Raw genomic sequence first — 22000 nt, forward strand, 5'->3', positions numbered from 1 at the left:
AAAAGTTTGGGCTGACTACTGAGCTGAGGAAGGGAGAGTGGGATAAATGTTTAGAAAGGGAAGGCCTCACAGTGTTCAGGACCAAGGTGTCCAATCAGGAGAGCTGGCCTTTAGAGGCCATGCCTGCCTTCAGAGCACAGCGAGCCAGAGTGATGTCTTGAGCAGTCTCCTCTCTACTTTCTTTCCTGCTTTTGATAGTAAACATACCATCTCTGTTAAAATTTGCTTCCCAGCTAAAACTGAACACAGACATCGAACCATCAAACCACTTTCGATTTTTTTTTTTCTCTTCTTCTTACACCCTACCAACAACTGGGGTGGCATGCATTTGAACAAACCCAAAGTGATTTCGCTCTTGTAGTTTTCAGAGCTTTTTTGGCTAAATGCAGAGTGAGAAATTCATACCTTTTTCAAACAGTGTGGGTTCTTTTTCCCAGTTCCTCTCATCCATCTGGTTCCGTGGAGGTCTTGGAATCCAGGAAAGTGTTAGTTCACTGTGCTGAAATCCAAAAAAGACTGCTAAACTGTGATAGAAAAATTTGCATTCCAGAGACACTGAAGGAGTTAGTCCACAGCTCTGTGCAGCAAGGCGCACACATCTGTATTTTTCTGCCTCCTTTGTTTTTGAGGCAGTTGGAAAACCCTGGAGCATGGAAAAACCCTGTACTAACTGTGCCTTCCGTCCCTAGTTCGTCCCAGCCACATTTGGTGTAGTGGACAGTGCAGAAAGAAGAACCAAAACATGTTATTATTTTATTTCTGGTGTCACAAAATATTACAGGCGAGATACAGCTTAGGAGAACAGCAGATCGCGTTGCAGCCGTGAATGGATTCCCAGTTGGGTATGTGGCAGTCCCATCAGCAGGCCTGTCCTCAGAGGGAAACCACAGACACAGCCATGACACTGGCATGTCATCGCGACCTTTCTAAGCCGCAGTGCTGTCTTTTCTGTTCCATTGGCAGAAGTGTAATTAGAAGGCCTTGTTTTCAACAGAAGCCAAATGATTGCCAAATGTGCTCAAGTGATCTCCAGAGGATGAGAGCTAGCTCCCCGCCCTCTGCCTCTTCTCGCAGCCACTCCCAGGGGTTAGAGGCTTAAAGTTTTCCCTTTCTTTTGAAGGAAGATCAAGTTGGGTTCAAAGAAGCTTTCCTGCCATATGCACAAGTACAAGGAGAAACCTGCCATGACCCTGGTTGTTGGCTCAGACCACCTGTGGCTTACTGTATCATAGGGAATAATTGCAGCCCATGAAGTCAGGAAGAAAATAAGCATCGATCACAGCACGACCGAGTTTCAGAAAACAGACCCGTGAGCTGAATGGGACTAAAACAGTTCTAGTCTTTGCTTGTGGTCCAGGAAGCTAATGGATGACTCAGGACGCTTTAATTCTGAGCTGAAGTATGCACGCAGGTGGTCATTACTGACTATTCACAGAGCTGGCAAGATCTTCACTTAAACTCACGTTTCTAGAATGTTCCCCTAGATGGGTCAGTTACCTTTGATAATCAAATGGCATTAAGTACAAGAGTGTTGGCCAACTGAGTGTGTGTGTGTGTGTGTGTGTGTGTGTGTGTGTGTGTGTGTGTGTGTAATTTCATATTATTTATGCTCTTAGAAAAGTTCTTAGTGATTTTTTTTTGGAGAGATACAGTCTTGCTGAGATGAAAACAATTAATCCTAACACTGAAACACACCTCAGGGGTTACTTTACTTAATGTCTTTCTTTCTTTTTTTCTTAACACAACAAATGCTTGTTGCAGTGCTGTTACGACTACATACTATTATGGAGGTAATATGTTGGTGTGCAATAGCCTGGTGACAAATAGTGATACAGGCTGCCACTGGCAAGAATTATGAGAGCTGGACCTTAGACATCATGCCATGAGGATCAGCATCCCTGAGTTCAGGCCAGACCCTCCATCTTCATCAGTGTGTCTCAGTCTTCTCCCAGCAAGGGCAAAAATGCAAATACAAAAGTGCTTCAGTGGTGGCTTTTCACTTGATAGAAATGATTGCGTTGATATTGCCTTAATCTCAAAGTCATTTGCAATGAGAAGTTTGGCGCTTCAGAGAGATTCTAGTGTTGGGATTCTGTCCTTTGGGTCCTAACCATAACATCTTCATTGAATAGGGGTTATAGTAGGAAAACTCCATCTCCCTGGAGTCAGTGTCCAACTATATAATGGGAAAGGGGCAGAAACCCCAAGTTACATATGTATGAAGTGACCACAGAACGGTAAAGATGGGTGAGTACATTTTGTGGGATCACCATTATGGGGAGGAGTAGGAAGTCACTTATCAACAGAAAGAGTGACCAGAGAAAACCATGTGTGCCTTTGACTCAGAAGACAGAGATTCAAATCCGGATCACACTAAGGTGTGTAGCGTAAAAACGCTGCATTCTAGCTCCCCACCCCCCACCCAACAGCTGTGGAGATAACTGAGGCCTCGTATGTGCACACTTAGTGCACCTGTTCAGGCATCCGGTTTTCATTAGGGTAGATAAAGGAATGAAAATTATTTTTACGAATAAAAGTTACATAAGACTAACATTAAACCTAACATTATACATTAGGTACTACGTTCTTCCTTTTACATATGGGATCTTATTTAGCTACTAAAATGCATTAATGCAGACATTTTCAGTCTTGGGAGGTGAGAACACCAAAAGCCAGAAAAGTCAGTTAGTTCTTAGACTCTGAACCCCAGCCTCCTGAATTCATCAGCAGCTGTATGACAGACCTGCCGTAGTTCTAACATGAATAAGTCCGAACAAGACTCTGCCTTGAAGACGTTGTAAAGACACATCTCTGATTGTACTTGGCTTGGAAGGAAAGGGACTGTATTCTTTACTTCTCTCTCACAATAGTCTCACTGGAGTTCTGTGATCCTTTCTTTTGCCCCTGGCATGAACATAAGGCTTTCCTCCCTTCATTTCTCAGGGGTACTGACGCATCCAGCAAAAGTGTTTTGGAAGGTCTACCATTCAGCATGGCATGCATGTTTTAAAGTGAAAACTCGCCTCTCTGTGCCTTAAAGAATAGCTATACATGATCTTTCAATCAAAGAGCTCTTTGCTTGCTTGATCGCTTAGGCTCTAATTGGCCTGGAACTTGGCTAGTAGGCTAGACTTCCTGGCCAGTGAGCCCCAAGGACTGCCATTCTCTCCTCCTTACAAGTAAGCACTAGGGATTGCACACATGGACCGCCACACCTGGCTTCACAAATTTTTTCTTTTTCATTATATGTGCATGTGTTTCGGGCTGTATGTATGTGCACCACATTCAGACAGTCTCCCCAAAGGACAGGAGGGCATGTTGAATTATCAGAGCTGGAGTTACATAAGGTTGTGAGCTGTGATGTTGGTTTTGGGAATAGAACCTGAGTCTTTTAGAAGAGCCGCCATTGCTATTTACTCACTGTACCATCTCTCTGGCCCTGAACACCTGGCTATTATTATTATTATTATTATTATTATTATTATTATTATTATTATTATTATTATTATCATCTGAGTATTGCTATTACTCACTGTACCATCTCTCTGGCCCTGAACACCTGGCTATTTTATTATTATTATTATTAGTAGTAGTAGTAGTAGTAGTATTATTATTAGTATTAGTATTATTATCTGAGTTCTGGTGACTGAACTCAGGTCTCCATGCTTGCTTGACAAGGACTTTACCAGGTAAGATATCTCCCCAGTACTCCTGTTTCTTAGTTTTAAAACCAGTTTACATAGTTCAAATATAAACAAAATTCTTGTCTTTTACTTCATAATCCTATCCTAATAATCCTACATTTCTCTTACATGCCCAATTGTTCATATGCGTATTCATGTCTGAAAACATCAAATTTTCCCACACCAGTTCACATATTTTGGTTACAATATTCTACCTGTAGAGTGAGTTTGGTTTGAAGGCAGGCTTATCTAAGACACTTGTAATAACATATCATCAATTCCAGAGAGTATTAAAGTCAGTTTATTTTTAAGTGCCAACTCAAATCCTATCAAGAGAGATGTATCGTCAGAAACCACAGGAATCAGCTTGCTCTCTAGCATCCTCAAGTAATTCCGTTCTCTCTGTCCCTACTACAGGTTGCTCATGTCTCCTTGAGAGCAATAAGCCTCGTCCTTTGCCTTTAATCAGTTGTTTGTAGATGTGCTTACCACTCCTGTTGCTCTGGGAACTTGTGAATGAAAGGAGGTTATCTCAGACTCCTCTTTCCCTCTGCACCTCCCAGGATGAGAGACACTTCGTTCCGTAGGCTTTCTGCAATGATAGAGTCAGTGGGGGAGACAGCTTATTGGAAGAGACATACAAAGTGTTTGTTTAAACAGAATTTGTAAGAAAATTGAAGAATTAGAAGCAATAACACAGTTATACTTCGAAGGCTTTCATACAATAAAAAAGAAAGTTGAAGCTTTTTTTTACATAATATTCAGTTAAGTCTTCCATAGCTATCGTGTGTGTGTGTGTGTATGTGTAAAAAACAAAGTCATGATGTCACAAGCAAATAGGTTTTAGGGTTTTGATATCATCTAGTAAAGTCTGCAGGGAAGTCATAATTTTCATCCGTAAAAAAGAATTTTGAATCTGATTAGAAAGCCACAGTTTAGGAATAGCAGTAAATTTGCTTTCATTATCTTTAGTCTGTCCTGAAACACAGATCCAAATAGAAAATATACATCTTGATGTAGATACAGGTGAAGGGCAGCCCAAAGTGCAGAACAGATTTGTAGTAGGAAGTGGGGGCTTCACCACAGAGATAGAGCTGTTGGGGCTTTAAAAGCTCCCAGGGTTGAACAAAGTCTTTGCTGTGGAGCACAGCCATCTTCTGGGAAGCCTCCCTACTCATCAGAATCAAGAATCAAGGTTTTCATTCCATGAGTGAGTTAGACAGCAGAATTATTTGAACTTAAATAACTACACGGGCACTTCAAGAGAAATGTACTGATTCATCGGCGAAGTTCTTTCTGCTGAGCCACATTGCCCTTCTGTTGGTAACACACTTGAAATGAGCTTCACCTCACCTTTCATGTAGAAAACGATGGCATTTGTTCAGAACACTGAAGTAAATGAAGCATCTCCACACCCAGCTGGTAACTTGGGGACTCTGGAGACCCTCCCCTGCTCCCTCCCAACCCTCACAAGTATGCTCCACCTGAAAGTCACTTAGGTTTACTGTCTGGCAGGTTTTTACATGGTTATATAAAATAATTTTATTTTAAATAAATTATCCATGGTTTGTTGGTTTATCATCTAATTAAAATTTATGAAGCATCCATTTTGTACAGAAACACTATTGTAAATGCTGAGCTCCAACAATGAATCTTCTGTCTGGTAGTGTAGGAGTTTGGGGACAGATGGTCTTAAGATCACGATGTGTTTCCTGACTTCATTTCTCTGCACGTGGCTCGCAGGTAGTGAGCCTGAGTGCCTTCTGTCTGCAGTGTAGTGTGTCTACAGAGATACAGAAGCAGCACAGCCTGAGCATTGGACAGGGTTCCCCATTGCATAGGGAACCAGGAGGCGTGAATCTGCTGCTAGCCGTGTGCATGATCCAGGCCTTGGTACCTGGATTCCACTCGGGTTGGTGGTTTGTAAGCAATGTAGTATGCATCTCACAGCCTTCGTCCTCTCACGCTCCTTCCCTAGGGGATGTTTGGCCTCTTTCAGATGCCCTCCTTGGAGTCGTATCTCTGAGCATTTCAAGGAAGGCCAGTGTGGAAAGTTTTTACAACTTTCAACTCTCAACCAAAGAATCATAAAGACATTCCAGGTTCTAGTATTTTTCCTCTCCTTATTTTGTCTTCTTATCCCAGTAAGACCAAAACTTTCTCTAAAACAGAAGATACCACCCCCACCATCTCATAATCCTTCCTGTTTTGTGACATTGCTCATTTAGCCAAAAACGTAAGATCACGTTTTGATTTTATGAAATTAAAGTTTTAACAAAACGCACTTTCTAGTCTAACAGCTCTTCTTACACTTATGTGTTGATTTAGAGTGCTCACACTGACCGGTATATTCCTGTCTGACGTGCTGGCTGTGACACCCTCACTTCTCCCGCTAGCAGCAAGTGTCTGTACTGCCTGTAAGCTTCATTTATATTCAGCTGCTCCTTCCAGCTCTTATGCTTGGGAATTAGAAAAGTTATTTATATAACACCCAAGGATATAAAAACTACAACCAGATTGTATCTCAAATTTAAAAACAGTTGCACTGGGGAGTTTTGAGTACAAGTTTGTTGGTGATTTTAGTTTAATTTTTAGTTAATTTTTTTTTTTTTTCCTTTCTAATCACAACTGGATCATCGTCGTTTCTGAAAAGTTTAGAGTCTGTGCCTTTCAACCTCTTACTCCATGCTTCTTTTCGGCAACTCTCAAGTCTTGGCATTTTAACCATACTTCGACTAGAGTAACTGCTCTAAATAGCGTCTATTGTAAAACGAATAAAATACAGATTTGTCATTGAGCTTAATTGGCAAGGTCTTGCATAGCTTGCCACCACCAGTTCCTAACTGGCTCCGTGGACTGTTTAGGCCCATGGCAAGGAAGACTATCTGTGTGCGTTGATGTAGTATTGCTGCCCAGATGCCTCTTCAAACCTGAGGTTATCATTTCCCCAGCTGTTGGGGTATCAACTGATGAAGGCTTGTAGCTAGGTTCCGCCATGCTATAGTTACCAAATACAGGAAAGTACTTAAGCATCCCACCTCATTCTAGGTTCCGCCATGCTATAGTTACCAAATACAGGAAAGTACTTAAGCACCCCACCTCATTCTAGGTTCCGCCATACTATATATAGTAACCAAATACAGGAAAGTACTTAAGCATCCCACCTCGTTCTTAAGGACAGGCTTGTGTCTAGTGACTGACAGATGCAGTTAGTAAGGCTCTCATCACTAGCTTCATGGGGAAACCATTCTGCAGTCGGTCCCAGCTCTCACATCCCCCACGGCCACATCTCGGCCTTGGTTGTAGCTACATCGTAGTAAATCTCACCTAGCCACTCCCTTACTCTCCCATAACTACTGATCACAAGGATACTGATCAGTGACTTCCTGTGTTCAAAGCTATTCAGAATCTGCTTCATAGGCAACATGTCCTTAGACTAAATTTCATGGCGACGAGAGAGAGAGAGAGATTACTGCTTAGCCATGTAAATGCCGTGGGGAAATTATCCCGCAAGCAGAGAATGTGGGTTATTTTTACTATAACAGAAAGAGAATGTGGAAACATTTCTTTTGCAGAATAAGTGGCCTTTGAGCTTCATTTCTTTAAAAAAAAAAAAAAAAGGTACATATTTTTTAGGCAAAGAAAAGTATAAGGTGACCTGAGTGTGTGCACTATGGTTTAAACATGTAGCAATGAGCTCAGTACAGTGGCTAAAGGTAAAGCCCACATGGGAGATCAGTGATGATGAAGAAGAGCCAAATCACACAGCGCACACCGTTGATTGCGCGGGTCCCCAGGCAAACGGTGGCTCTTGTGCTGTCTACCCACTTGTCAGCCATGCCACCCCGCCGCACATGTAAGACGTGGCATGAGCAGGCTTGGACACATCTCTGTTCTACTAATGCTTGTTTTTTTCAAAACTGTTGTTCCGCATTCCACTCTATCCAACTTTAGAACAGCTTAAATATGTGCATGAAGAGTCCAGCTTCTTGTTTAAAAATAACCATGTATAACAAGGTATAAGGCTCTCCGTGGTTGTGCTGAAGTTTTTATGATTAGAAATTTCTAAAAGTCTTAAGTGGGAAGACAAACATGTGAACCTCACTTTCAAACCTCTGTCGAGAGGTTGCCCACTGGTTTTTACTTCATATCTGCTAGCAGGACATTGACCTTTTCCTGCATTCGTAGTACTAATAGGTAACTGTAAATACAGAAGAATTTGTCTACCTAAGATCATGCAATGGGTATTATCACAGCCAGGACAATGCATACTCGTTATGTGACAGATGCTCCTTGTTATAGCTGCATGTGAGTTTCTTGGGCCCCTCTCTAAATTAGCAGGAGTCATGGAAGTAGAGTGCCACCCTCACGTGCCCTCATGAGCTCAATGACCTAGTTAACCTAGTCTGTGACCTCACCTGTGAAATGACAGCCTGGACTAGAGGAAGTGCAGGCACACTCTAGTCTGACAGTGTGGAATGGAGACAGAGGTGGACAATAAAGAGAGTAGTCTAGAAAGCTTAAGGTGCCCCTCGTGGCTATTAGCCCAAGCCAGATACTTTCTTGGAAACTTCTTTTTTTTTTTTTTTTTTTTTTTCCTAATTTGGAGGCATTTTTCATGAGGCTAATTTTAGCCATATTTTAAGCTTATTTTCTTTGTAGAACCATCCAGATTACCCATCCTCCATAGAGCACTCACAGACCATAATACCACCCCTTAGACACTGACCACGCCTTATATGTTGATCTTGGTTTTGAGCAAGTGAACTGAGCTTCCGAGCCAAGCCTCAGTGCAAACAAATACATTTCTGGCCTAGCATTTTCTGATTACTCACCTCCATTACAGATTGGAGTTAAAAAGGAAAAAAAAAAAAAAAAGTTAAAAACCACAGAGAAGCAAAACAGAATCCCTGGGAGACAATTTACAGTCACATTAGCTCAGATCACCAGAGTAGGAAAGAAGCCAAGCTGCCATCTCCCAGGCCACCGTCAGCTCTTGACTTTCATCCTGTGTACCTCGGCTATTTTAATCTCACCACTTCAAGATGGGGGGAAATTAGGTTAATAGTTTCCATTAGTTTAGACTATGGCAGCTCCAGAACCTCAGGCAGCCATGGCTCATAGGAGAGGATGACGATGGATTTACCAGTTCATCTTGGGATGGATTCCAGAGTTGAAGGATGGAGGAGGTGGACCAGTGTTGGCCTGCCAGGCTGGAGTTAAGCAACATTTCTTCATTCATTCTTTCTGTGGGCCTTGATCTGCAGAGTGTTGTTACCCCAAGCAGTATCCTGGGACAGAGAAATATATTCTTTTTTTTTTTTTTCTTTTTTCTTTTTTTATTAATTTATTCTTGTTACATCTCAATGTTTGTCCCATCCCTTGTATCCTCCCATTCCTCCCTCCCCCCCATTTTCCCATTATTCCCCTCCCCTATGACTGTTCCTGAGGGGGATTACCTCCCCCTATATATTCTCATAGGGTATCAAGTCTCTTCTTGGCTACCTGCTGTCCTTCCTCTGAGTGCCACCAGGTCTCCCCCTCCAGGGGACATGGTCAAATGTGAGGCACCATAGTACGTGAGAAAGTCATATCACACTCTCCACTCAACTGTGGAGAATATTCTGACCATTGGTTAGATCTGGGAAGGGGTTTAAAGTTTACCTCCTGTATTGTCCTTGGCTGGTGCCTTAGTTTGAGCGGGACCCCTGGGCCCAAATCTGCCTATCATATTGTTCTACTTGTAGATTTCTAGGACCCTCGGTATCCTTTTATTTTGCTATTCTCCCATGCGTCTCTCATTTAGAGTCCCAATAGGATGCCTTCCCCTCTGTCCCAGTTTCCTGGTAAGTGAAGGCTTTCGTGGGACATGCCCCTTGGGCTAGCATGCAGATATAAGTGAGTATATACCATTTGATTCTTTCTGCTTCTGGGTTAACTCACTCATTATGATCATTTCTAGCTCAATCCATTTATCCACAAATTTCGGGAATTCCTTGTTTTTAATAGCTGAGTAGTATTCCATAGTGTATATGTACCACAGTTTCTTTATCCACTCTTCTACTGAGGGACACTTAGGCTGTTTCCATGTTCTGGCTATTATGAATAAGGCTGCTATGAACATGGTTGAGCAAATTTTCTTGTGTGCTGGAGCATCTTCTGGGTATATTCCAAGGAGTGGAATAGCTGGGTCTTGAGGAAGCCCTATTCCCATTTTTCTGACATAGCACCAGATAGATTTCCAAAGTGGCTGTACTAGTTTGCATTCCCACCAGCAATGAAGGAGTGTTCCTCTCTCCCCACATCCTCGCCAGCATGTGGTGTCGCTTGAGTTTTTGATCTTAGCCATTCTGATGGGTGTAAGATGGAATCTCAGAGTTGTTTTGATTTGCATTTCCCTGATGACTAAGGAGGTTGAGCATTTCTTTAAGTGTTTCTCAGCCATTTGATACTCCTCTGTTGAGAATTCTCTGTTTAGTTCCAAGCCCCATTTCTCAATTGGGTTATTCGGTTTGGTGGTGTTTAATTCTTGAGTTCTTTATATATTTTGGATATTAGACCTTTGTCAGGTGTAGGGTTGGTGAAGATTTTTTCCCAGTCTGTAGGCTGTCGCTTTGTTCTCTTGACAGTGTCTCCTGCCTTACAGAAGCTTCTCAGCCTCATGAGGTCCCATTTATTAATGGTTAACATTAAGGCCTGGGCCGTTGGTGTTCTGTTCAGGAAGTTGTCTCCTGTGCCAATATGTTCCAGGCTCTTTCCCACTTTTTCCTCTAAGTGGCTTAGTGTCTCTGGTTTTATGTTGAGGTCTTTAATCCACTTGGATTTGAGTTTTGTGCAAGGTGACAAATATGGGTCCAGTTGCATTTTTTTACACATAGACCTCCAGTTAGACCAGCACCATTTGTTGAAGATGCTATCCTTTTTCCATTGAATGGATTTGGCTTCTTTGTCAAAAATCAAGTGACCATATGTGTGTGGATTCATCTTTGGGTCTTCGATTCGATTCCACTGATCAACCAGCCTGTTGCTGTGCCAGTACCATGCTGTTTTAATTACTATTGCTTTATAGTACAGTTTGAAATCAGGTATGGAGATTCCTCCGGAGCACCTTTTATTGTACAAGATTGTTTTAGCTATTCTGGGTTTTTTGTTTTTCCATATGAAGTTCAGAATTGAACTGAGAAATATATTCTTATGAATTAATCCCCCCAAGCTGGAAAGATGGCTCAGTAGTTAAGAGCAGTGGCTGCTCTTCCAGAGGACCAGGGTTCAATTCCCAGCACCCACATGGCAGCTCACAACTGTCTGTAACTCCAATTCCAGTGGATGGGACACTCCCTCACACAGACATACATGCAGGCAAAATACCAGTGCATATAAAAATGTAAAGTGAGTAAATTAAATAGATAACCTTTAAAAAAAAAGACTCCCTTCCTTTAATAACGTTGCAATATTGTAAAGTAATAAGTTAAGTACTGTAGAAAAATGTGTAAATTAAAGTGGAGAAAGAAGTAGTGTTTTCAAGTGGGTCATGAAAGAGCTTTCTTACTTGTATATTGGAAGGTGAGGATGTCAAATTGCCACAGTTCATATAGTCATGAGTCAAGAAGCAGGAGTTGGGTATGAATGAGGGTGAGCACATTGTTGGATGCTGTGAGGAGCTGAGCCTAGAGAAGATCAAATGCCATGGGAGGAATTCACTCTCTTTATACTCTGGTGCCATGGAAGTTTGCTGTCAGGAAAAAACATCATCACATTCATATTTCAGAAAGTAAATTGGACATCATTTTGGGCTCATGGGGGTATCTTCAGGAGAGGGACAACCAAGAAGCCATTGTAGGAGAGTGGCCTCCAGTTAGTCTCTAGGACACTTGTTACCTTCAAACAGGCAATTTCTCCTCAGGGCGGCAGTTTCCCCTGAGTGTCCACGCTCCATCCACTTCTGTGTCTTTCTCTTGACGTCTACACCCTAATTTGACTCCCAATTCTAGTGAGTCACTTCAGCTACTTTATTTCGAGACTAACATATCGCGTGTGAAATAAGATTATTGGTTGAGAACACAGTCTGGGAAGGGGGGTTGATAGCTGACCTTTTAAATGCTGACTCCCTGGATATTATTAGCTCTAACGGTTCACACGGATTCCTAAGGCTCAGCATATTTCCAAATGCAGGTAAACCAGGCCGCTGCTTTATGTTCAACACTTCTGTCAGGAGCCCACTTTGCCTGATTTGTGAGGTTTTAAAAGGGCGCTTGGATTCAGGCTGTATGCAGAGTGTGCTCCTGTCTCAGTCACTACACAGATAAAAAGTTAGGGGCCCTCAGTGACCCTCCTGGGTCTTCAATGTTGAGTCAAGTTTTACTTGTAATAATAAAGCAGTTTCCTAAATACCGAACCTGGGAGATGTAGATCAGTGACTACTTCTAGCCTCCCACCTGTTTTTATAAATAATACTGTACTGAATTACTGGCCCTTTGCGTGTGTGCTCTCAGAGGCAGCCTTTGTCCTGGGTGGGTTGTTGACACCACAGATTCTTTATATCTGAGCCTTTACTGAAAAACCTGTCATCGCTCTTGGTGAAGTAGACAGAAATGCTGTGGGGGTGGGGGGGAAGGCAGTGGGTAGTCTAAATCATGGGTCTGCTGCCTGATGCCCTCTGACCTTCCCGGGCACGTCACTGGATGATGGTGATGATGATGATGACGATGACGATGATGATGATGCGGCGGCCTGCCTTCTCTGTGTATGTGTCAAACACTGAAGCCACAGGGATTCTGTAAAGGGGTTTTCTTTCTCTCCTCAGAATACTCTGGAGCAGTGCAATGTGTGTTCTAAGCCCATCATGGAACGGATCCTGCGAGCCACCGGGAAGGCCTACCATCCCCACTGCTTCACCTGCGTCATGTGCCACCGCAGCCTGGATGGCATCCCATTCACCGTTGATTCGTGCGGTCTCATCTACTGCATCGAGGACTTCCACAAGTGAGCAGCCCGTCTCCCCTCCCACCTGCCCGTCCCCTTGTTGCCCTCCGCCGGCCGTGCTTCTCCATGAAATCTCCAGGATTTAGGGGGGTGTTCAGTGGGTTATCCACAGGGCAAGGGGTTGATATTGGGGGGATCATCTAGCATATCCTCTATTCAACGCTCCTCCGCAGTCGACCGTGCTACCCTTGTGCCACTGTAGATATGGAAGAGTTGACATAGCTAGCAAGGCGCACAGCTCCCAGCTCTTCGACTTAGTTATTAGACCAAAACTTGTCCTGACCGCCTCCTAACTCTGACGGCCTCTGCACGCCTGTCACTGCACGGGTAGAACGTGCTGGTAGACGGACTCAGAGAGCAATTCTATCACAGCACTTCATGCCGTCGCTAACGTATCCATGTCCTCCCTTGACCTCCTCCCCAACCAAGGTCTTGTGTGCCTCAGTGTTTCCTGGTGAGACATGAGTGCAGCGTTGTGCCACGTTTTGAGAAAGATCCGAAAGAAAATTCTCAAGGTCAAGGCTACTAAACTATAGGCCTAAAAACACAACTCCTCTTTTTCATGTCGCCGATTACACATCCCCTCTTTCCTCCATTATAACTGGAGGTTTTGCAGAAGGGGCAGGTTATTGTTTGTTTGTTTGTTTGTTTGTTTGTTTTTTGTTTTGTTTTATTTTTCAAGACAGGGTTTTTCTGTGTATCCTTGGCTGTCCTGGACTTGCTTTGTAGACCAGGCTGGCCTCGAACTCACAGCAATCCTCCTGCCTCTGCCTCCCGAGTGCTGGGATTAAAGGCATGCACCACCACGCTTGGGTTTTGTTTTGGTTTTTTGGTTTTTTTTTTTTTTTTTTTTTTTTTTTTTGTATCTTTCTTAATTGTCCTTGTTAGTTGGCCAAGCAGTCCATCACATCGGTGCACATGCTTATTATGGTCTGTGTGAGAAGATACAGGTATGGCTTGTGCGAGGCAAGTTGGCTTCCTTGCTTCTGTTCGCTGGGCAGCCGCCACTCTGTGAGTGGTTTGTGAGACTCCCAAGGATAAAGCACATTGCTGACCACTTTGGGCTCCACTCTGAGGCTCAAGGCAGGCTGTGGGTTTCTTTCACCACTGTTGATTGTCAACATCCAGAAGGTACTTTCCACACGTAGTTTGGGGACCTGAGACTCATATTTTAAAAATGAATTTCCTGACCACTCTCCCAAGTAGCAGTGAGAGCAAAAACCTCACCAAAAGACATGAGGCTGAATGAATTAAAAAAAAAACCCAGAAGCAGACATTTTCAACTCGAATTAGACAAGAAAAGGCTCATTTTCAAAGGGCAGTCACAGCATAAATTGTACTTCACATTATTGCTATTTTTAGCTTGTAATTACACATGAAAAAAAAACCCTATATCTATTTAAGGGAAGTGAAAAGATACCAATGGGGAGTGTTTTTCTGTCACCATTTCTCTCCTCTCTAAGACTTCCACTTATCCAAGAAAGACAGATAAATGTAAGCAGAGCACACACATTTGTGTTGCTGGGAAAGCTTGAGATATTACACCCCTCAATTAAAAGAGGAAATCAGTTCTAAGAAACGTAAGTTTCTATCGCTGCCATTTATCTTTCATTCTAGTGGTGGGGAGCATAATTAGAGACTTGTAACTGGTGACATAAGTGTGTGGGTCTGAGTACTCCCAAAAAGCAGACTTGAGCAACTGAAAGGAAAAAAGAAATACATATCGCAAGCCCCACCACCTCCCCCTTTCAGTGCACATGAAAAAGAAAAATAAATTTTTTAAAAATAATGTTGTCTGCACAATTGGAGATATGGGTATTGCCTTTCTATGGATGGAAAATAAAAGAATGTTTTCCAGAATGCTTATTGCTTTGCTTTGAAATTATTAGAATACAGAGTGGCCTTCCATCACAGGGATCCAGTGTGAGGTGCTAGCCGTCCCTCACAGGGTGCTAGCCTTCCAGCATGGCGAGGGAGACTAACACAGGCCTAGAGCCTGCTTCTCTTCTTTGGTAAAGCTTTTTTGTTGTTTTTTTCTGGGTGGGTCTCCATTACGGGCTTTTAGGAAATACATGTTAGTTTGATTCCACACACACACATACACATCTGTGCATGTGCCGGTGGCTGCGCTAAGGAAAGCTGAAGGAGAAGCTGAGCACAGAAAGCTGGACAAAGGCAGTTGTCAGTGAGAAAGAGAGGAGCCTGGAGGCTGTGTGAGAAAAGCCTCCCGGTCTTCCTCAGAAGCCGTCTTTTGGCCCAGGCCAGTATCCTACCTGAGAAACAAGGGCATTGTTGGTAAAGGACATAGGGGTCTGCTATGGCATCTAAAATGGCATCCCAGAACTTGGCACTCAGAAGGGCAGAATCTTGAGGCCTAGGTAATGGGCCATTTCCATAAACCACCTTTGGTTAAGGTTGGCTCGTGTCCTGCAGCCTGGGAATTGAACCCTTGCACAGACATGGTCACCAGTAACTATGGAGAACTCCATGGTCAGGTGACTACCTCAGGCTCTGTACACAGTATGAGGGAGGTGGACAGTGAATGTACACAAACACACACACATGTGCACACACGCACACACACACACACACATGTGCACATGCACGTGCACGCGCACACAAACACAGAGGCACATACGCTTCATTTTCCCTATATGACTATCTTAAAAGACTAAACCTACTATTTTAATGAGACTTCTTTCCTCTCTGTATCCCCAGTTATGAATTCCTGCCACCTGTATATTTGAGTAATTTTCTAAGTCTGTTATAGTGCTGTTGGTTTCTAATGACTTATACCTGTGAATAGAATTTTACAGTAACCAACTTAGATGATTTTTGCAACAAGATAGACTATATATAAAAGTTTAGGACAAATACAGAAGCGTGGAGAATTCCGTATCAGGTCTGTGCAGGAATCTTGTTGAATGTGTGTTTCCAGTGGCAGGGCACTGGTGATGCCCAGGACAGCAAGCTTGAGCTGCTCATTTCCGTGTGTGAGGCATATGCAATGATCTGTGCTTTCTTGGCAGAGATGTCACCCACGGTGTTAGCTAGACTTCCTGCCCCTATGACAAATACCTAAGTAGGAAAGTTCTATTGAGTCACATGGCTTTCCGAATATTTAGTCCGTAGTGGGCTGGTCCTGGGTTTCTGGACCTGTGGTGAGGGAGTAGATGGTGGGAGAGAGGCATGACAGAACAAAGGTGTTCACCTCATGGCTGCCAGGGACAAGATGTGCCATTGAAAGGCATGCTGTCAGTGACCTGCTTCCTCTAACTACCCACCTCCTACTCTCTACCAGCTCCCAATAACACCATTGCACTGTGACTCCTATAATGGCTTACTCTGTTGAAGCCAAAGCTGTCACAAACGAGCCACCTCCCAAAGGTTCATCAGATGCCAACTAAGCCCCAAGTCCATGAGCCTGAAGGAGACATTTGATACCCAATCCATTTGGGTGTTTCATTTGGCGTTCATTTGTTAATGGCGCAAATTATGTTGGACGTAAAAATGACAACATTCATGGCTCCCTTGACTGAGGAATAGAAATGACAAAAATACTTCTCATAATGTGACTATCAATAGAAAATAATAACACCCATACAATCCCTAACGGAACGAGCACATAGCAGGCACTTAGTAAGCAGTGACCATCAAAACTGCTTTCACCCTATTTTTGTTAGCGTTGACTAGTATCCACTTGGCAAGTTAAGGACTGGAAATCACCCCCTCAGATCATAAAGCACTATTTATAGTGACAGCTCCCCCACATCTCTACTTTGCTAAGAAGGGTGACCGGTCAGCAGAAACATAGCTTCAGAATGCCTAGAGAAGGGTCCGTGACACCAGACATAAAGTCGAATAGCACCTCTCTCCTAGAAAAATATAGAAGGTGGTTCAAGTCATTAGGTATTGCTCAGGATAATCCCATGTGACCAATCGTAATGGTCACCAAAGACCTAGAAACAAGTACTACCTAACTAGGTAAAGCAAGAAAAGAGGGAGAAGTTGTACCCTAGGAAAATACATCTACATGGGAAAACTAGAGGAGGTTGTGGCTACTTCTGCCCTCCCAGTGTCCTAGGAGCTGGGGACAGGACATTTTGCAGTTGATATCAGAAGCTTGATTACTTCACTACTAATAACCCAAATGCAAAAATAATCAGGTAATCCAAAGCAATTTTTTTTCCACTGAATATAAACTTCTTGCATAAAATGTCAATTACAACAACCCTGATTACTACTGCAGTTGTACCATGGTCCTCTTAATTTTTCTTTCACAGCAATCAATCGATCTGCTGCTTAATTCATATTTATTTAGATTACAGCCATACAGATGCCTTTTGGGTGCTGCCAAGAAAATTAAAATGTACACAGAGCATAATGTATGTAAAAACGCTCTGACAGCCATGAAGTTATCTTCAGAGCACTAGATTACTATCATTATTTCCTTTTAAGTCTCACTACAAGTAGATAATTTTTAACATCATTAATCTTAAAACCATTACCATGAGAAACTTTAGTAACTTGTCTGATGTCTCTGCATATCCCTTTCTCTCTCGTTTGGTTTTAGGTTTTTGAAATAGGATCTCCCTCAGTAGCCTAAGCTAGGTTGGAACTCAGGATGATCATCTGGCCTCAACCTCTCCAGAGTTATGGCTTGAGATGTGCTGGCTCTGTGTGTCCTTGCACGATCTTTGTCGGGTCTTATGTGTGTCCAAATCACTTGTCATTTCACGCCTTCACAAATGCCTTAGACACACGTGTGTGTTGGAGGCTTCTTCTGGCCTAGAATTCAAGACACATCTCAAAACGGAAGCTGTAGAGGTTTCCATTTTCAGGATAATTGTCTAGTGCAGAATGAAGATGTACCAATAGAAGCAGGTCGCAGGGTAGCCAGGGCCTACTAAGACCTTTATCCATCCCTGGTCAGGCAGGACCTTGTTCCCAGTGTTCAGCTAGGTCATGCCCAGGGCATAGTGTAGTTCTCTACACAGGATCACTGCAAGCCACATGCTGCCTGCTAAACAATTCCCAAATGTTTTCTATACAAAGCAGATCATACCCTCTTCCCTGTCAGATGCGTACTATGTACCATCTGTAGAGGCCTCTACTGTCTCACTCACTTCGGGTCCAGGTCACACGAGAAATGCAGCCCAGGTGCCAGCCTCTGAGTTTATACTTTTCCTTCTGTGTCCCTCCCCATCTGCATCTGTACTTCACATCTCACCAGAATTCTGTCTATTTTCAGGAAATTTGCCCCACGCTGCTCCGTGTGCAAGGAACCAATCATGCCAGCCCCGGGCCAGGAAGAGACCGTCCGTATTGTGGCTCTGGACCGTGATTTTCATGTGCACTGCTACCGCTGTGAGGTCTGTGGCATCCCCAAGTCAGAGTAATCATGAATCCTGGACACCTTGGAGGCTGTCAAAGTCCTTAAACTCAATGGACAGGAGTCAACTCTAACAAAGGGGTTAATAGAGTGATGTCACTCAACTTACACAACTCTTCACACCCTGACCCCCTTGTGGGGTGTGTGTGTGTGTGTGTGTGTGTGTGTGTGCACGCACATTTTAAATGCTTCAAATTCTTACTCCTCCAGATGTGACTATGAGACCAAACCTCAAGAAATCATATGGCATAGTACATTGTAAACTATTAAGCTAGAGAAAAAAGCTATTAATACTCTGATGATGTTGATGATGATGATGATGACAACAATGACAAATTTTAACTTAGGATTTGGTTAGCTACTTCTATGGGCAGAGAGGCCATTATCACCCAGTGAGAAGGCGAAAGATCCATTCATTTCAGAGGCACAAGGGCTTCTCATTCAAACTCATGGGGATTTCTGAGTTAGTAGTTAGCTCCAAAGGATCACTGATGAGGTCATGACTGCTAAGGAAAGAGTCAGGCTCCACAAGGCATGCCTGTAACCAGCCCAAAGTGAGAAGAGGAGCTTAGCTGACTCTGTGTGTAACATGCAGCCATTAATACCCAAAGGGCAGAGATCCTCTTCCTCGTCATTTGAGTTTTGAAGGGATGCTACATTGAGAATATGGTTTTAAAATACCTAACCTCTTCCTATGTGTTACCCAGGCCCTCTCCTTCCAGTCTTCTCTGTCATTACTCACTCTTGTGGGTACAGCACTTCTAAGCCCCATCTCCTATCTGTGTGGGATATGGGCTTTCTTATCCCCCTTTCCCTATAGTCCACCTGGAAGACGCCTAAGGGTACAGGCTGGCAATGCTCTGAGGATCCCAGAGAACTTGTCCACTCCACTCACTGCCTTGCCTATGGCTGACCATCTGTCTTATGCTCTGTGTGCTTTGTTTCTCCCTAATGTCCAGGTTGTATGCCCCTCGCAAGCTTAACATGAAGAAATATGACCAAACTAACAGTTTTTATGGAAGGTTCTTGACCAAAGAGAACACCAGCATCCAGCCACCATCTTGGCAGTGTTCCAATGATGAGGCCACAGGAGCATGGACTGTGGTCCTTTAGAGGCCTTTTACAGGAGACACTAAGGGAAGGGTCCAAGAAGGCCCACACACACACAGAGTTCCATCACATACACACAGCCTGTGACTGTCCCCAGTCCCCAGTCCCAGAGGGGGACGAAAACCATGTCATCTATGAATCATGTTATTGTGGGTTTTTGGGGGGGTTTTTTTGTTTGTTTGTTTGGTTGGTTGGTTTTTTGTTTTGTTTTTTTTTTTGTTTTTTGTTTTTTGGTTTTTTTGCTTAGCTCCATTACTCACTTCCTGAAGCCATCCAAAAGTACAAGACATCATTGGTTCTTTTTGGCAAAGCCAAACTTCCTGTGGATCATAATTGTGTCTGCTGTCACACTTTGGGTCAGCCATGTTTACACCAAGAGTTTACTATTTGTCAGCTGTAGGCGTGGCTTCACTCATCTCTCTGCCACTCTTAGAGAGCAGAGGGGAACCTTGCAGCAGCTGTAGCCTGCAGCAGCTTCTTTTAAAGTGAGCAGGGCACACACAGCGCTAAATGTGAATCGTGTTTATTTTCCAAGCAAGCTCACATTTCTTCTAAAGGCAAGGGCTGCCCTTCAACACTAGCTAACACTTTACACAATGGACCCTCACCGATGTCAGCAGCCGTGTATCCTTTACACGTATGCATTTTGCACAAAACTGCATTCACATCCGATATCTGCTTTGACCATCCCAAAAGCTCAGTAAGGTAGAAAATGCCTGAATTATTTTCCGAATGGCATTCAGTCTCGTGTGCAGCCTGCACAGACAGTGACAAACCTAACAGTGGTACCTGGGAACCTTCACTGTGGTTCCTCTTTTGAAAGTATGGCCGACTATTAGTCCTCCCAACCCTTCCAACTTTGTGCCCTTGCTACAATTGCAGTAAATATGCCAAAGCCCCTGGTAGCCTTTCTGCATGGCAGAAATCATTTTCCTTTTATTCCTTAAATAGCTATAAACTTCCATTCTTGTCCCTCTCCATTCTTTTGACAAGACCCTAAAACTGAGTACAAAGGGTAGTGTGCATTAGGGACCAGACTTTATTTTTCCTTACTGTTGTTTAGGACAAAAACCTACCCGCTGGGAGCTGAGATCTGTAGGCTCTTTCTTCCTTGTACTGTGTTTTGTATTTGGTGACTCGAAGTGACATCTTACACTGTTTGTATTTGTTTGTTTCATTCTGAGACAGGGTCTCCTTGTATACTCCTTGATGGCCTACAACTTGTATATAGACTAGCCTGGCCTTGAACTCACAGAGATCCACCTGCCTCTGTTTCCCAAGTTCTGGGAGTAAAGATGTGTGTCACCACCCCTGGCTTACCATTGGCACTTATCTCACTAATCTCTAATTCAGTTTCACTCAAAATCTGCTGTGTCATGTCCTAAGGCATGTGAAAGCCTTGGAAGGAGGCTTAGGGAGCTGGGTCGGTGCTCTGCTCAGTTCCACCCATACTCACTCCTCTCTTGGTTCCCCTAGGACTGTGGTGGTCTTCTATCTGAAGGAGACAACCAAGGCTGCTACCCCTTGGATGGGCACATCCTCTGCAAGACCTGCAACTCAGCCCGCATCAGGGTGTTGACCGCCAAGGCGAGCACTGACCTATAAGGGTCCCAAGCCAGCTCAGCTGCCGAGTGTGTGGCACTGACGAGAATGCAACGCAAGAAAAAAGATAAGAGAAGAAATAGAAAAAATAGAAGCAAAGCTTCTCAACCTCTGGGAGAGTGTCTGTTCTTCGTCTGCTGTTCGCCTTTTCTTTAGAAGCACATAGATAGATAATGCGATTTGTTTAAGTCACTACCAGATACACATTTCACATTGAATCACGTAGGGCCTTGGAAAAGCCTTTGTTCCGAGGACTTCCACAGTTTTGCACAGGTCACACTCCATCCCATTCACTTCTGCATTCCCGGGGCGTCTAATCCCCGTGTTTGTCTCACTTTTCTTCTAGTTGAATAGATGGTTAGTATGGTATTTGCTTTCACTTTTCCTGGGTGAGTGTGCCAGCCTGCAGGTGCTTTTAGCTTAAAGTCTCATCCTGTCACTTTTCCTCTGACTGTGCCTACAAAAACCTAGTCATTCTGTTGCCAGGTATTGAAAACGTGACTTTTCCTATTACACTACCCTTCTCATGTCTCCTGGGCTTGCACGTTTTCCTATGTTAGGCTAGAAAGAATTTATTTGAAATATATATATATATATTCAAAGTCTGCAGGGCCCGGTGATCAAGGCTCATTTGAAAACATGTATTGGCAAATAGCTAAAAAGTAGTAGGAAAGACCCAAATTTCACTACTGAGCCAAAGAAGCTGAGTGGGAAACACTACCCAGAGGATTGTAGTTGTATTCAGAAAGCCCGTTATATTTCAGCAGACCCTACTATCTGGACACGCCGCAGACAGACAGACAGACAGACAGACTGGCTTTTGGTACATTTCTCATTCTGTCCAACTCTTCGTCTCGGAAGTACTGTGAATCTTCCCTAATACACAGGCATTGTTACTAAATTAACATTTATCTACAGAAAGATAAGTATTAAAAGGATTCTCCAAATCTTATCTTTTCCTTTTCACTTTATAATGACCCAAACCTAAATCTGTCTTGCCTGAAAATTGCAAGTCGAGACACACAAAGTGAAGTTATATAACCGTGTTTCGCCTTCTTTTAAAAAAAGAAAGAAGAGCTGGGAAAGATTGTGAGACCAGAGTTTTATTATTCACAATCCTTCTGCAGCTCAAGTACATATTGCAGAAGACATTTTCTTATCATCTATGTGACATTTACACCACACTTTCAAAGACAATCACTGAAAGCAAAATTGTCTTTTCTGAGCTAAA

The 22000-nt window shown here is 43.3% G+C and overlaps 1 protein-coding gene across 1 annotated transcript in view; it reads left to right on the forward strand.

Moving 5' to 3' along the window:
- Lpp (LIM domain containing preferred translocation partner in lipoma) overlaps positions 1-21264 on the forward strand; it is a 441832-nt gene extending 420568 nt beyond the window's left edge. Inside the window, exons 8-10 of the mRNA XM_051150787.1 lie at positions 12487-12665; positions 17917-18037; positions 20644-21264. Coding sequence (XP_051006744.1) covers positions 12487-12665; positions 17917-18037; positions 20644-20772 — 429 coding nt within the window. The 3' untranslated portion in view covers positions 20773-21264. The remainder of the gene's footprint in view (positions 1-12486; positions 12666-17916; positions 18038-20643) is intronic.
- The last annotated feature ends 736 nt before the right edge of the window (positions 21265-22000 follow it).

This window comes from Acomys russatus, chromosome 8, assembly GCF_903995435.1.
Source record: "Acomys russatus chromosome 8, mAcoRus1.1, whole genome shotgun sequence".
NCBI lineage: Eukaryota > Metazoa > Chordata > Mammalia > Rodentia > Muridae > Acomys > Acomys russatus.